At 35.8% G+C, this 18,433-nt stretch overlaps 1 protein-coding gene across 1 annotated transcript in view; it reads right to left on the reverse strand.

Annotated features, from left to right (window-relative positions):
* LOC125680554 (DNA polymerase epsilon catalytic subunit A-like) overlaps positions 1 to 18,433 on the reverse strand; it is a 117,689-nt gene that overhangs the window by 59,090 nt on the left and 40,166 nt on the right. The window contains exons 16-21 of the mRNA XM_048920236.2: positions 16,523 to 16,759; positions 16,209 to 16,311; positions 14,125 to 14,271; positions 11,268 to 11,401; positions 8,100 to 8,260; positions 405 to 497 (exon numbers count right to left, since the gene is read on the reverse strand). Of these exons, the coding sequence (XP_048776193.1) occupies positions 405 to 497; positions 8,100 to 8,260; positions 11,268 to 11,401; positions 14,125 to 14,271; positions 16,209 to 16,311; positions 16,523 to 16,759 (875 nt within the window). The remainder of the gene's footprint in view (positions 1 to 404; positions 498 to 8,099; positions 8,261 to 11,267; positions 11,402 to 14,124; positions 14,272 to 16,208; positions 16,312 to 16,522; positions 16,760 to 18,433) is intronic.

The following is an 18,433-nucleotide window of genomic DNA, read 5'->3' on the forward strand; positions in this document are numbered from 1 at the left end:
TTTTTCTTATTTTTATCCACTTCTTTGTGAACCATTTAGATGGTCTTAAAAAGCAATTTTTTTTAAATCTTCTGATGCAATTTCTTAGACAGATTTGATAAGATATAGAGTAAGTTAAGGAAATAGCAAAAAATATCAACCTTATTACTGAAAATGACGATATCCTATTGGTTCCACAATTTCCCTGGCCTTGATGATAACAATGAATGTACCCTATTTGCTCCACAATTTCCCTGGCCTTGGTGATAACAATGAATTACCCTATTTGTTCCACAATTTCCCTGGCCTTGGTGATAACAATGAATTACCCTATTTGTTCCACAATTTCCCTGGCCTTGATGATAACAATGAATTACCCTATTTGCTCCACAATTTCCCTGGCATTGATGATAATAATGAATTACCCTATTTGCTCCACAATTTCCCTGGCCTTGGTGATGATGTGGGCTCCTGTGTAGCAGACAACTCCTGCCATCTCCATGCTGTACCATCTAGCCCTGTAACAGACATAGATACTACTTACCAATCTGCCACTACATCAATATGCACTAACAATTAATCTACAAATCTGCCACTACATCAATATGCACTAACAATTAATCTACATATCTGCAACTACATCAATATGCACTAACAATTAATCTACATATCTGCCACTACATCAATATGCTACATATCTGCCTCTACATCAATATGCTACATATCTGCCACTACATCAATATGCTACATATCTGCCACTACATCAATATGCAATAACAATTAATCTATATGTACTTGGGTTTCTTTTTCTGAATCCAATAAACTTGCAATGAAAAGAAAGGATGACTGCTTTCACTGGTTTCTGTAAATCTTCTGTGAGGGTTCAGTTTTCATGCAATTTGTGACTATATTATGTCCTCAAACACACACCTACAGTAACTCTGGTTTCAGATTTTGGCCACATCCTACCCCCTGGGGTGATGATTTGCCGAAACTAAATCTACACTAACTGAGGATGCTTGCGTATTAAAATGACTGATCATGGTTTTGCTGTTCTTAAAAAGATTTTTTTGAAAATGACTTTCTATATATTCATATGTGAAACTTTTGTGGCCCCATCCTATCTTTGGACAATTTAGAATCTACACTAAGTCAAGAAGGTTTCACATAAGTTCAAATTTATTCTTCTAGTCCAGTGGTTAAAAGTGTATGAAGATTTTAAATCTTTTTTTGATTCCCTCCCTTGGAAAAGACAAGGCCTTTCATTTGATCAATTTTGAATCCGCTTTGCCCAAGGATGCTTTGTAACAAGTTTAATTGAAATTGGTCCGGTGGTTCTAAAGAAAAAGGGATTACAGCTCAGGTGAACTATAAACTACAGTCAAAACTGCCATAGCGACCCACTGTATTAAGCGACTCACTGTTGTATGTGACCATAAAAAGTTCCCCCCCAAGACGTTACTCTATATTTTGTACCTGTATTAAACGACCACCTGTCTGACGCGACCAATGACCATGATTTTTACAACCTTTTTGTGTATTTTCACAAAATTTTACCTCTATTTAACGACTGTACATTTTTCGATTACAACGTGATTACTACTTTCGATTTCAGTTGAGCCGACTATTCTGGGAATTATTGCCCCTAACACTTTCGTTTTCAAACGCGCGACTATTCTGGGAATTATCGCCCCTAACACTTTCATTTTAATACGCACAGTTTGGCGATGATCTTGTTTAGTCGGCCCTCTGAATAAATTATTATACCCAAGCTGTCAACATTCAGTGTCGTGTGTGGTTAATCAATAAAACCCGAGTTGTTGTTTGTTTAACAAAATCAAAAGGATCAGGGAATCAAGGCCGGTGTATTTGAAGGTGTAAATTTCGACAAAGTTTAAGAAGTGCCGGGTAGGCTAGATCGGAAATGAAAATCTACCACTTGTTATACCATTATGTTCAACAGAGTAAAACATCTGCCTGATTGCGATATAAATCAGGTAAATATTGTGCTTAGGACTGAAATTTTAAACGGAGTATTCGCAGTTTTCCTGCATGAGATACTCGAGGTTTCCAGAATGACCTGAACTAGCGGCTCACTTCGACATGTCCCGAGTATTTGATACGTCCGAGTTCAAGAAAATTGTCTGCATTAGTTCTAAGCTTAAAAGATTTGCTGTGCATGTACAATGGATATTGTGATTTATTTAATGTTTCTCAAATTGAATAACATTTTTCCAGCATGTATTGTACAAAAGGGGACGCAACACTTCACCATTTGCTTTCTTACCACAAGCATTGCACTTTTTAGTTACACTGTACAAGTAGGCTATACATAAATACCCTTTAAAACAAAGTATTTATAAGTTTTAGAAAATTTATCCTTCTTAAACAGATTAAATGTAATTTTTGATGAATAAAAAATTATGATACAACCCATTGTATTCTAGATTTTTAATTACAGTGTATTTAATTTTATTTTACAACTATTAAAACCGCACTTGATATTCTTAATGATAAATTCCAAATACATGTAGTCATTTTCTCCATTGTACAAATTATTTGCGAAATTTTATCCATTAACTGCGGAAAATAGGCAACCTGTATTAAGAGACCACCTGTCATATGTGACCTTTTTTCCATTCTCCGTTGGACGGTCTCTTAATACAGGTTTGACTGTAAAGCGAAAAAAATCTGTAAACCATGAAAACTTGCCCCCTTCCCTTCCTCTCAATTAAAATCAACAAGAGGTACTGTGAGCAATGCTCACTAAGAATCCCCCCCCCCCCCCCTTAACCCAATCTCCCAAAGGGTGTTGTTAATAGGTATAAATTACCTCTTTCCTGAGTGTCAAAATATGGTATGCCTTTGTAGATGGAAGATACAGTCCAAACACAAATCCATGGTATAAACCTATAATTTTGACCTTGAGATAAAGGTCAAGGTCATAATGAGGTCATGAATGTACATGACACATAGTCTCATGGTGATACACCCATGTTTTATGGTATGATTGTCAAAACCCTATAATCAATTTTGACCTTGAGGTCAAAGTTCAAGGTCATATAGAGGTCATGAAGGTACCCGACACATCGTCTCATGGTGATATACTTATGTGTCAAATATGGTATGCCTATGTCAAAGAACAAAGAAGTCATGGCCCCGACACGAATCCATTGTAAAAACCTTTAATTTTGACCTTGAGGTCAAGGTCATGAAGGTACCCGACACATCGTCTCATGGTGATACACTCATGTGTCAAATATGGTATGCCTATGTCAAAGAACAAAGAAGTTATGGCCCGGACACAAATCCATTGTAAATAAAGTGCACTGCCACGGCACGATACGCCCGTCACATATTGTTAACAGTATAGATTGTACCCATTAGAACATTTTTTTTATTATATCACCTTAATTAAATGTCACAGTGACCTTAAAGTAGGATGCGACACACCTTCTACCTAAGATGCATTAGTTGACCAATTTTGGTGATTCTAGGTCTAATAGTTTTCAAGTTATGAGCCGGACAAGTTTTTGCCATATATGGCCATATCTTCTTAATGAAAAGTCACAGTGACCTGGTTTTAATGTGCGACACACCTTCTACCCAAGATGTATCTACAGACAGAGTTTGATGATTCTAGGCCTTGTAGTATTTAAGTTACGGGTCGGACACGAAAAAGCTAACAGACGGACGGACAGACGGATATCTTCTTAATGAAAAGTCACAGTGACCTGGTTTTAATGTGCGACACACCTTCTACCCAAGATGTATCTACAGACAAAGTATGATGATTCTAGGCCTTGTAGTATTTAAGTTACGGGTCGGACACGAAAAAGTTAACAGACAGACGGACAAAAACCTTTCATTTTGACCTTGAGGTCAAGGTCATATGGAGATCATGAAGGTACTTGACACATCCTCTCATGGTGATCCACCTGTGTGCCAAATATGGTATGCCTATGTCAAAGAACAAAGAAGTTATGGCCCGGACACAAATCTGCACAGACAGACAGAGTGATTCCTATATACCCCCCTGAACTTTGTTCGCGGGGGGTATAATGATGCCAAGATTTTCATAGTGAACTTGAATTTAACAGTCATGAAAGCAATAATGCATACACAGTAACAATACAATCCATATCATTAACAGAGATAATTCATGGCAGACTTTTCGAGTCAACACCAGAGAAAGACATCTTAGAAAAGCCTGGATCGTATTTTTTCTTAAAAATTCATCTATATGAATGATGAAATGTTTCATAGGTAAAAGAAACATAACATTTTTGCTTTGAATGTATTGCAATATATTTACTACTTTAATTACTTATTACTCAATGAGAAATAACGGTAGACAACATGATTTCTTACTCGTAAGTTTTGTTGAAGACCCTCTGACTTCGCAATACAGATATTTGATTTTATCCCTTCAGACAAATTTGTAGATAATTGATTGGATAAAAGCTAATCACATGGTGCCCTGAAATTTTTAATATTATGTCTCCGTACGGAGGGTGTATTAGTTTGGCAACTGTGACGTCACTAATGAATCACATGTCGCCCCAAAATTTTCAATATACTGTCTCCGTTCAGAGAGTTTGGCAACTGTGACGTCGCTTATGAATCCAATGAAGCCCCGAAATACAACATCTCTGTGCAGGGGTATATTGTATGACAGCTTTTGATGTATGTCTGCATTCAGTTTCAACATACACGATTTGTTTATTTAATGTTATTGTTCATATTTTTAACTGTCATGTTTTGATATTGTGATTATGAGATTTTCAATGTGATACATGTATTTGGAATTCTATCTTATAATTGAATACTATCGATCAAAGATATTACTGAAATCTAAAAAAAATTTTTTTAAAAAAAATGAAAATTCTAAACATCTTCAGCGGAATAAATTTGTTACACAGTCAATTTGAACATAATAAAATGTGGAGTCATCCAAGATGTAAAACACCTCACTAGGGGTGAATCAATATATCGAAATGTACTGGTACATGCCTGTCCAGCGATATACGATAGTGTTTCGACGATAAGATATAATGTCGGGGTTAAAAATAGCCTTTTTAATAGTCGGGATCGAAGTTCATAATTTAAAAATGGCTTCTAACAGGAACACGATTCCTCAGACTTTAATCCCCGCTTTTTTATTGTGGCATTGGAGATTCCTCAGACTTCAATCCCCGCTTTTTCATTGTGAAATTGGAGTTTCCTCAGACTTCAATCCCCGTTTTTAAATTGTGACACATCGGAGATTTCTCCGACTTTAATCCCCACTTTTACAATGGGACATTGGAGTTTCCTCAGACTTTAATTGTCATTGTTTGTTTTGTTATGAAATAAAAGATATTAAACCACTTCATTTTTTTATTTAATTTTGATATTTTACTTCAGAAAATGCTTAACTACCTTGTATATCCAATATATCAGATATCGCATCAGAAAATATTGTATCGTATTGGAAAATCTTGAGCAATACACACCCCTACGCCTCACCCAATACGGATTTCCATTTCACACCCAGGATGACCCTGTAATATGTCCCAAACTGACTGTATAACTACAGGGCTCGAAATTAGCGAGAAATACTCGCAAAATGCGAGTACATTTGAAAAATAGCGAGTAAAAATAATGGACACTCGAAAATCTTAGCGAGTGGTGATTTACAAACCATGATCGTATCGTATCCGTTTTATACGGTGATGCGCTATTCGCCTTTCTCAAACTTGCACTCTGAATCATACAAACGCTTACATGAACGACCGATTTCAATAACCGTTTTTATCCGGATTTTTCTTTTATGATTTTTTAAGAAACTCGGAGTCAAACAAATGCTTTAGAGATCGGACATCGCATATCGACATGTGCCACGAGTCCTGTTCACCTATAGGGGTGATTAAATTGAATAATTCCAAGTATGATGTTTTTGTTATTCATTTATCTACAAAAAATATCGGAGTCTATGTTTTACCAAGTCTTCTGGTAGTTATTTTTATCAGAATCATGAGAATGTTCTATCTAAATTTATTGTCATATTGAGGTCGGGTTGTAGTGACGACACGGGTGCATTTCTCACCGCGTAAACGATTATCTAAAAAGTCATAGGACTCGTGATCGTGCTGCTTATAAAACCATGAGTCCTGTATTCGCTTTAAAAAATCACTAGTGACAACCCTGATGTGGCATGAAATTGGAAGACTGGATCTAGACCTGCGGTAAACAAGTTGTGGATTAGACTGCTAGAGGTGCGATAATCAAGAGACCTAGACATTGCACCATATGACTTACGTAACTTAGTGTCTTGTCCAAACGCTGCCTGTTGACTCACTAGGCTCAGTAATGATGGGGAAAATCATTGATTGAAAAAAAATATATACAGTGGAGCCTCGGTAATCCAGACGCCATTAATCCGGACGCTTCACCTTCCGGACGATTTTTCTAGGGAACGGAATTTTTATACATTATTTTGCATCATTAATCCGGAAATTCGCGTTCCGGATCCGGACGGTCACTTTTTACTACAAAACGTTATAATGCATTGAAAATTGTACCGTTAATCCGGACGGTAATTTTGAGTAGGGAAGGTCTGTGTCGGACAATTTTAGCAAGGTGTAAATTATAAAGAAAACAAGCCAAACTGTCTAATTGAAGCGATTACCTGTACCCTGTCAACACCTCCCTCCAATTAGGTGGTGTGTGATGATAAGTCCGTTAGATAGCACGTGCCAATCGAGACGTTGTATTGCCAATTTTCGCACATAAGATCTTTATTACGTGTAGTGTTGAATTTTGTAAATAAATCTGTAGCATATTATTTTATAGTCTTGATCAATACCCTAATAGTATTAATAAATTAAACATCATGACGTAATGATAATTTTTTTAACTGCTACACGTATCAGTTGTACTGATTTGTAAATTCATATCGGCTTATTCAAATCTAAAGAGTGTAGATTATACTTCTAGATTCTGGATTTTATTCTGTTGATTGGCGTGAAATATACATGTATGTTCATGCACATGTATATATAGTATGATTTTTTAACATTTAGAATGTCGCGCATGTAGAATGTACCTGTGTACGATTGATTCTTCTTACGATGTTGTAGAGCTTTATTGCTTTCGAAATTTTAAACTCTGCGTAGAAGTGAGAAAATTACCATTTTAAGGAAAATGACAATTAAATTCTGTATGTACCTGTAATGTTAATTTCACCCGAGTTTTGTTCCGTTATTATCGCATCATGAAAATAATAGGTGCGCGTGACTAGATCAAAGCAGTAGTAGGTCTTGATATTACGAGCTTAAATGATTTTGTTCTCCTGATATTGTCTTGGATAATTAAAGAATAAGAAATATAAAGTCTGGCAGATTGAATTTTGGTTAAAGAATGTTGTCAACTGACATGATAATCACGAAATTCTTATATCAACTTTGGACGATGAAGATTGTTTTAACAGACCGCCGAACCCGTGAATCGTGACAGATGGAAATTACCGGCCTCTTTAAGAAGTAAAAGTGTGATGAAATGTTTGAAATGTAAATGATTATGTTAGTTACTAATGATTTAATTACTTATAGTTACATAAAGTGCTTCATTATTTGTTTTAGTGCATACGGTACACAGTTATGTATATATTTTTTAGGGGTCATATGTATGTACAATGTAAGCACAGGCAAATACACTGAACACGTACATTAAATTTTAGTGCTTTGAAATACATGTAAATGTTAACATTATCATAATTTATTTACTAATGCAAATGGTTAAATCCAATGATAGAATGTGTTTAATTCACTATGCATCAATAAAGTAGGCACATATTGGTTACTTATGCAAAGTTAGAAAATATGCGATTCAATTATCCGGACGCTTCATTTATCCGGACGATTTTGCTGGGAACCAAAGTGTCCAGATTAACGAGGCTCCACTGTATATAAAAAGAGCACTTTTCATTATTTTTATTTTAGCTTGTAGGTTTTCATTTTAGCCTGTGGATTTTTTACCCACAGGCTAAAATTAGCCTGTGGTAGAAAAGGTTAATTTCGACCCCTGAACTAATAGTATATAGCCCGTGGTGTTCTGTGTCGATTCTTCTGACATCTTACCCCTTTCTCATGACATATCCATAAAAGGAGTTGAGGATACACTTGTGAGCCAGCTGTAGCGAGTCGTAGAGGACAACCATACCATTGGCCTTCTTAATCTCTGCTGCATCTCCCGACTTCTTGGCCTCTGCCAACTTCTTACCCCACACTTTATTCAGACCCTAGTAACAATACAATACAATGCTTCCTCTCAAAATTAAATCTCAATTTGATGATAACATAGAACACTTCGTGGTTGCAATTTTTTGGATACAAGTAGACTTTAACAGAGTTGTCGAAATTTTAAAATCACCGTCAGACATTTGGTCTGGCAGAGCTAAAGGTTCTGTCAGACCGGACAAGGTTTTGTCAGACCAGATACATGTACCTTGTATTGCACAGAAAGAAAGAAAAAGAACTGCACCAAAATGCCTTTTCTTGTTTTAACAGCAATGCACCTTCCACTCATAGCCAAATACGGTCAGTTTTCCAGCCAGCATGGAAGTCAGTAACACCACGGAAGACTTCGTAATTTTTGAAGTGGTCCAGGTTCAGCATTTTTTCTTTTCTTACGAAGTAGTTTGTTTTACATCCCGTGAGGAATTTTCGCTCATATTGAGACGTCACCAGCTGTGGGTGAAATACTTATGCTTTGTACTCTGACTCCAAGACCGTAGTAGTGAGGGTTCCTTAACATGTTAAAACCTGCCGCGACATTGGAGGTCATATCCGAAAGACCTGTGACTCTCACTGCTAAATGCCGAGTGTTTGGCGAGCATATATTTGGCTAAGTATTCAGTAAAGTGCTGTTTCAATGGCTATCCCCCAAAATGCATTTTCCCCCTAATTTAGAATATTCTGAGTTATAATTGCAGGTGGTTAATCAATTAACAGTGGTGATGAAGAGATAAAAGAAACAGTCTCACAGAGAGAAGTTTATTATTGAATAAAATATTTTAATATGAAGTGTTGAATCACCTGTTCTTTGCATGCTTATTTTGTGACATGGTCTGACGACCCCAAATCAAATTTGTTTTTGTACCTATACTTTTATGAATTTCAACTAGGTAGAGGGGTTTTACAGGTAATATAACAGTCTGACAAGGTTTTTGACACTAAAATATGAAAATTCATCGAAAAATAAGGATTTAAACCCATTCTAAATGCTCACGCTGTTGGATGTAACATTTTCTGTCTTCTACGCAAATGAAAGAAATGCAAGTCCTGTAACAATAGAGGGCAATTAACTGCATGGAACATCTTGAGACTTGAGCTTATAAACTAAATGCAATTATTCATCATGGAGAAATAGTGGGGTGTTTCCACTTTTTTCAGGATTTGTCATTATTTTTTGCTCGTAAAAATTCTGTCCAACTGTTACGGGCGAAAATTTAAATTTTCATTTGCAATTCGATTATCGTCCTTTCTGTTTACGACAACATATTTTACGACAACTACGATGCGCATATGGCTACGTATTTAATAAAGAGTTACGTCCAAATACATGACCATTTAGAATGAGTTTATATCCATATTTTACGATGAATTTTCATGGTTAAGTGTCAAAAACCTTGTCAGACTGATAATTACTTGTAAAACCTTTTTACTTAGTTGAAATTCATAAAAATATAGGTACAAAAACAAATTTGATTTCGGGTCGTCAGACCATGTCACACAGTAAGCATGCAAAGAACAGGTGATTCAACATTTCATATCAAAATGTTTTATTCAATAATAAATTTTTCTCTGTGAGACTGTTTCTTTTATCTCTTCATCACCACTGTTAATTGATTAGCCACCTGCAATTATAACTCAGAATATTCTAAATTAGGAAAAATGCATTTTCTGGGGGATACCCATTGAAACAGCACTTTACTTAATACTTAACCATATATGAAAAATGGATTCTGTCCTCTGTTCATCCAACAGATTTTTCTGGTATTCTTTTATTTATTTATTTAATAATGAGCCGTTTGACATCTTAGCTGAAGAACACCAACTGTAGATACTGGTATAAACAACAGAATTTGAATTTCTTCATTGACTTTGGATGATGCAAATTTAACAAATTCTCATTTAAAAATGTCTCTGTTCATCCGACATATTTTAATATTTTTTAAACTTACAAGCCAATTTATGATAAATTTAACAAAATCATATACTAAAATTGAAGATCTTATGAACTGTCAGAAAAAAATTAATGTATCTGTAAACAAAGCCTTCATATAAAAGGAAGCAATGCATTTTTAAATGTCTTGTTCCGTCCAACATGACCACTGACCAACATGCTATTTTGGTCTAATTTTATGTTTTTCCACTAAATAACTATCTTTTTACATGTAAAATCTTAATCTAGAATCATTATCCTATCAGAAAATCATATTATTATGATTTAAACAGCTACTTTCAAAATTATACATTTTGTCACACACTGGCAACTCTTTACTGAATAATTAGCCATTTACATCTTAGATTTGACGAGCAGAACCAGTTATGAAGCGAGCACTCTACCATTGAGCTTTTTCTTCCGGTAGAGAACCTTTCACAAATATTTGATCGGCCGTGCGGCCATGTTGTTTGAGTGACTTTCACTTGTGCATCCCGAACCCGAGCTCTAAAATAATCGGATCACAGCCGATATTTTCAAATGGTCATTTGGACCGACATTTTCTAGCAAGTTATCGGTCCAGGGAATTTTTTTACCGGCCTTGCCGACAGGACCAACAGTTTTCGACAACTCTGCTTTAAAACTATTCTTCTAGCCCATGATATTTTGTGGATTATAGTAATAACTTGTTTCTCCAGTTTATAAAACTTATGGATGGTACAGTGATGGGAGGTATTCATCATTACCACTTCTGCTCTACTTGTCCTTTTTATTTGGCAATTGTCACATACACTTTGAGTGTGTTTGACGCTGTTCATTGATAGCATAATATTTTTGTCAGATATAGAATGTAGAAAAGAAAACGAGAAAGAAAAGAGCTATTTAAATTAGTCATGATGTCAGGGTAATCCCCAATACGGATCTCGCAAATAGAACACACTTTTATGCAAATTATTAAGGTCATGTTTACGTCACAGATCGTGACCCTCTATTGGTTGTTGACAGATCTCTCTGTGCTGTGTCTGACCCGATAGATCTGTATTTAATCAGATTGAATGTCAGGGTTAGGAGATCATACATACTTTAAATTCATATCGCCGATCCCTAAATGCTCGGACAGTGTCCACATAAAACGAGTTTTCTCTCTGACAGATAGTAGCCGTTCGTTCCTCCATCCGCGTAGAGTGCACTTTCTTGTACGCTTTCCTACAGTAATCTAAAAAAAACACAGTGATACAATACATGTAAAGATATGTACACACAGTGACACAATACATGTACAGATATGTACACAGTGACACAATACATGTACAGATATGTACACAGTGACACAATACATGTATAGATATGTACACACAGTGACACAATACATGTACAGATATGTACACACAGTGACACAATACATGTACAGATATGTACACACAGTGACACAATACATGTACAGATATGTACACACAGTGACACAATACATGTACATATATGTACACACAGTGACACAATACATGTATAGATATGTACACACAGTCACACAATACATGTATAGATATGTACACAGTGACACAATACATGTATAGATATGTACACAGTGACACAATACATGTACAGATATGTACACAGTGACACAATACATGTACAGATATGTACACACAGTGACACAATACATGTATAGATATGTACACACAGTGACACAATACATGTACAGATATGTACACACAGTGACACAATACATGTATAGATATGTACACACAGTGACACAATACATGTACAGATATGTACACACAGTGACACAATACATGTATAGATATGTACACACAGTGACAATACATGTACAGATATGTACACACAGTGACACAATACATGTATAGATATGTACACAGTGACACAATACATGTATAGATATGTAAACAGTGACACAATACATGTACAGATATGTACACACAGTGACACAATACATGTACAGATATGTACACACAGTGACACAATACATGTACAGATATGTACACAGTCACACAATACATGTATAGATATGTACACAGTGACACAATACATGTATAGATATGTACACACAGTGACACAATACATGTACAGATATGTACACAGTGACACAATACATGTACAGATATGTACACAGTGACACAATACATGTACAGATATGTACACAGTGACACAATACATGTACAGATATGTACACACAGTGACACAATACATGTATAGATATGTACACACAGTGACACAATACATGTACAGATATGTACACAGTGACACAATACATGTAAAGATATGTACACACAGTGACACAATACATGTATAGATATGTACACACAGTCACACAATACATGTACAGATATGTACACAGTGACACAATACATGTACAGATATGTACACACAGTGACACAATACATGTATAGATATGTACACACAGTGACAATACATGTACAGATATGTACACACAGTGACACAATACATGTACAGATATGTACACAGTGACACAATACATGTACAGATATGTACACAGTGACACAATACATGTACAGATATGTACACACAGTGACACAATACATGTATAGATATGTACACACAGTGACACAATACATGTACAGATATGTACACACAGTGACACAATACATGTATAGATATGTACACACAGTGACAATACATGTACAGATATGTACACACAGTGACACAATACATGTATAGATATGTACACAGTGACACAATACATGTATAGATATGTACACAGTGACACAATACATGTACAGATATGTACACACAGTGACACAATACATGTACAGATATGTACACACAGTGACACAATACATGTATAGATATGTACACACAGTGACAATACATGTACAGATATGTACACAGTGACACAATACATGTACAGATATGTACACACAGTGACACAATACATGTACAGATATGTACACACAGTGACACAATACATGTATAGATATGTACACACAGTGACACAATACATGTATAGATATGTACACACAGTGACAATACATGTACAGATATGTACACACAGTGACACAATACATGTACAGATATGTACACACAGTGACACAATACATGTACAGATATGTACACACAGTCACACAATACATGTACAGATATGTACACACAGTGACACAATACATGTACAGATATGTACACAGTGACACAATACATGTACAGATATGTACACAGTGACACAATACATGTACAGATATGTACACAGTGACACAATACATGTACAGGTATGTACACACAGTGACACAATACATGTACAGATATGTACACACAGTGACACAATACATGTATAGATATGTACACACAGTGACACAATACATGTACAGATATGTACACAGTGACACAATACATGTACAGATATGTACACACAGTGACACAATACATGTACAGATATGTACACACAGTGACACAATACATGTACAGGTATGTACACATTGACACAATACATGTACAGATATGTACACACAGTGACACAATACATGTACAGATATGTACACAGTGACACAATACATGTACAGGTATGTACACACAGTCACACAATACATGTACAGATATGTACACATACACATGTGATGCTTTTACTAAAGAAGTCAGATACAAAAAAATTTATATTCTGTAACTGGAGTTGAGAAACTTGACTTTTTATTTTATCCTCAGACAAAACTACTTTATCGTAATTGGATAATCCATCACTCAAATTTTGTGCAATCGATTTCATTTACCCCATATAAAATGTTAAATATGCCGAAAGGAAACAGGAAACACAAACACTAAAAGAACAAGCTTCCATTTGAAAGACGAAACCATGTGAGGCCCCCATGTGACGCGAGAAGGAACAGTGTATTTTCCATCCCACGAGGCCCCCACGTCACACAAAAATGAACAGTGTGTTTTCTATCCCACACTGTTCTCTTTTCCCCGTACCTGAGAGTCTTTTTTTCTCTGCGGTTGCTTGCTCCTCTTTGGTAAGCTGGTGATAAGCTCGTGGTGGCCCTCCGGGGAAAGCTGGAGGAAATTTCTCGTTCTCAAGCTGCTGCTGAATTCTGTGGAATTCATTTTTGGATGCTGGCACTGCAATGTTACCAGATAAAATCAGTAATAAAAACACAATTCATTAAGTCTAACAAAATGTATTTGTGAAACGTTATGCCCCAACCGTGACCATGCAAATCTGTGACAAATTTAACCTTCATTTTGAGTAATGACCTCGATCTTTATCAATCACCTAACTTTGACCTTGACATTTCAGTTCACCAAAGATACGATTTTTGTCTTGTACATTTTAAAATTTATGACCAAAGTCAAAGTTGCAGAGAGACTGAAAGAAATTATGGTATATGACTGACCTCCAATCCCTGTGGCATAAAAAGTCATATACATGTACAACCAAACAGTAAAACATGCTTATAGCGAAGTGCGGGGGGAGGGGGGGGGGGGGGGGGGAAATCAGATTTGTTATAAATGTAATTGGTAATATCCAATGAGTTCGTAATATAAATTAAAAAAAAACAGGGGATGAAAATATCACTTCGCTGCAAGTGTGAATTCATTATAGTAACCGTGTTTCTCCGTATACACTTGTTCAAAATATTAAAAAGAAAACCAAGAAGCGTTTGATAAACACAAATGCTCCTCAAAAAGAAAAAATGGTCGAGAGTGAAGAGTTTGAAAATATTGCAGCTCTCATACTAATGTATATTTGAATCATTTTGCTATAAATTAATTCTCTAACCTCTTTAGTTAAAAAGTTGTTTGGAAGATTTGAAAAGAATGACAGACAGAACAAAGAAAATACCGTAAAGTGGGTTTATTTCGCGGGTCTAAAATTTGGCAATTTGCTGGCTCTAAGGTATGCTAATAATTTTAGCGGACAGGGAAGAGTTGTCTCTCTTTCAAATACTTAAGTCGCAAATGGGTGCATATTTGGCGAGTGAAATTTTGTTGGAAAGCTATCTAAACGCTAAAATAAGCCAAATTTATAACCCCGCTATATGGTATGCCCTTGACCTTCAGTCAGATTTGATATATTGAATAGTGGAAGACCAGAAAGAAACGAGTGTCATGTTAAACCTGAACACAAGTTACAGGCTATACTAAATTCCTTTAACCTCGATATCTATCAATATTCCTGGTGTAAAAAGGAGGAAATGCAAATCTGAGTACTAATAGTATACTCTTGAGGTCTCCAACTTGAGTCTACACTTAACTAGGTGTCCCAATAACAGATAGATGGATGACTTGAGTCTACACTTAACTAGGTGTCCCAATAACAGATAGATGGATGACTTGAGTCTACACTTAACTAGGTGTCCCAATAACAGATAGATGGATGACTTGAGTCTACACTTAACTAGGTGTCTCAATAACAGATAGATGGATGACTTGAGTCTACACTTAACTAGGTGTCCCAATAACAGATAGATGGATGACTTGAGTCTACACTTAACTAGGTGTCCCAATAACAGATAGATGGATGACTTGAGTCTACACTTAACTAGGTGTCCCAATAACAGATAGATGGATGACTTGAGTCTACACTTAACTAGGTGTCCCAATAACAGATAGATGGATGACTTGAGTCTACACTTAACTAGGTGTCCCAATAACAGATAGATGGATGACTTGAATCTACACTTAACTAGGTGTCCCAATAACAGATAGATGGATTAAAAGACTGACATAAATACAAAGTGAAACCAATACACCCCAAATAGTTGGGTTTGGGGGAGGGGGGGGTGTTGTTACTGGCAAAATACACAGAATGTTATGAAAAAATAACTACAAATGGCTCCGACTTTCTCAGAATTAAAGGAATCAATCTGAGAATACCAGATGCATAGGTTTACGTAGTAAACAACATTTCCCCAAAATTTGGTTAAAGAGTAAATGAACAGCCTCTGATACAATCTCCAGACAAACTGCATCTACGGACAGACAGACGGACGGAGTTATTACTTTGTTTGTGGGAGGCATCACAAACTAATTATCTGTTAAAGACTGGGACTTACTGTATTCTCCTCTCCACATCCAGGGCATTTTCCTCTGACAAGTAGCCCCGGGTTTGTTAAAATCACAGGCTGCACAGGTGCTCTCGTCTACAATGGCTGGTGGCTAAATGAAACCAATTGTTTCCTACTCATATATCTATACACTTTACACCTTATGAAATTTCTGAACACTATATTCAGCAATAAATCTTACAAGATATATCACAAAATGAAGTAATCCCTATTAACAAGTGATATGGATCCTATACATACATTCATAAAGGAGAGATTTTAATCAGAAAATAAAACCCGGAAGTAAAACATTATCTTCTCACCTGCAATCTGTTGGTGAGAATGATGTTGGGGTACATGGCCCCTACGTCCAAGTGATAAATGATGGGATTCTCAAGTCTGTTGGGGCAGTCCCTCAGCATGGACAAACTCTCCACTACGTCCGCACACACTTCATCAAAGTTTGTCACCTCCTCCAGCGGGATTTTCTCCTCCACCTCTATTGCATGTTTCATCGTTTTCTCCACTTTGTCAATTAAATTCTGAAATGCTTCGGGTACCTATGAGTATGTAAAATTTCAATTAGGCATCACATATACTAAGTATGTATTTCAATTAGGCATCACATATACTAAGTATGTATTTGTCAACCCCAAAAATACATCATGTTGCGATTATTAGATATACCAGAACTTGAAGTTCTAACTTTCATTTTGTAGGTATCTGGGGACAATGTTTGATAAATTTTCATAACTTAAAACTGCTCCACAGAATGTTAACTTCCAGATTATATTTGCAGGGTTTGACATTTACTTTTTTGAGCACTAGACCAGTCGGGCTACTTCCAAATGATTTTTGCTAGACCTGACCTTACATCCAGTAGCCCCGACCAACTTTCCACAAAGTGATAGTTTCTCCATATTTAAATGTACTTAATTCAAATGACAAACATTAAGTTTGCATGAACTAAAACGTATTTAATATATTGTCTCAAAAAAGAGCTTTAGTCTCATCATTCAATTTAATGCTTTCATTTTCAAACACATTTTCTGTTTCTTTAAATTCTACCCAGCACGGAAATTCTTTAGTCCATTTAGAATAAAATGACCTCAACCGCTTTTTTTAAAAATCTCTATTTCATAAGCCCTGCTTTGTTTCTTCCCAACCTTTTACTTTTTTTCTCTTGGGACATCTTTCCTCGAGATCAAGAAGTCGTATTTGAATATAGAGACATTCCCGCACATGTCAACACCGAAAAATGGCTGTTTACAACTTAATTTATTCATTTGATAAACACTTTCTTATATTTGATTCAAATAAACTGGGTTTTTTAAAAAATGAAAATAAATTCATCTAAAACATAACTTTACACACATTAACATCAAGTAGAGGTCGTAAAACATTACTTCCAACAGCGACTTATTTATTAGAACTAAAAATACAGGTTGTGTCATCACGCAATTCAAAATTGTTTGCAAACTCTACAGTTATTCTTTTTTAGTTAAGAATAAAATATCTTTTGGTTTAAAGTAAAGTTTCTTGTTTATTTTTTCAACACATCCAGCCGGACTAGTAAATAGATATTTTATCTGACCGGACCTATCATTTAGTAGACTCAGTCAGTCGGACGTGCTTTAGTGTCAAATCCTGAATTGATTGAAGGATTACATATCTTGCATGGTATCTTATATCAAAATAAATGAACATATGCATTATTTAGGCATAACGGAGGAATGAGGCGAAATTCTTTTGTAGAAAATCAAAATGGACTAGTCCATACATGTTTATCCTTGATGAGAGTAAATATGAAGTATCTATCATGTAGAAACTACTTTCAATTCATATATCTCTCCTTTATCCCATCCCTGCTTCTTTAATTTCTACTCTCATCCCCCCCAATCTATCAAGGAAAGGTTCCAAAATATATTAAGTGGACAACATTAAGTATACCAACTGACCAACAGACAGGTGCAAAACATCTTGCGGGGTGGGTGGGGGTGGAGGGTGTTAATGGGGGCATAACATGCATACCTGGTTGGACAGTTTCCCTTATTCCTAGCAGAAACACATCATGTATTACAGTAAGCTATAAAATCCATCTTATAGATACATGCATAAAGCATCAAATCTGATGATTTCCACAGAAGCAACATTGATTTTCATAATGAAACAGGACGACAATAAGTCGCTGAAGCTTGTCAAATCTTTTTTGAAATGAAACGGTACGTAAATGA

Source organism: Ostrea edulis, chromosome 2 (assembly GCF_947568905.1).
Source record: "Ostrea edulis chromosome 2, xbOstEdul1.1, whole genome shotgun sequence".
Taxonomy (NCBI): domain Eukaryota; kingdom Metazoa; phylum Mollusca; class Bivalvia; order Ostreida; family Ostreidae; genus Ostrea; species Ostrea edulis.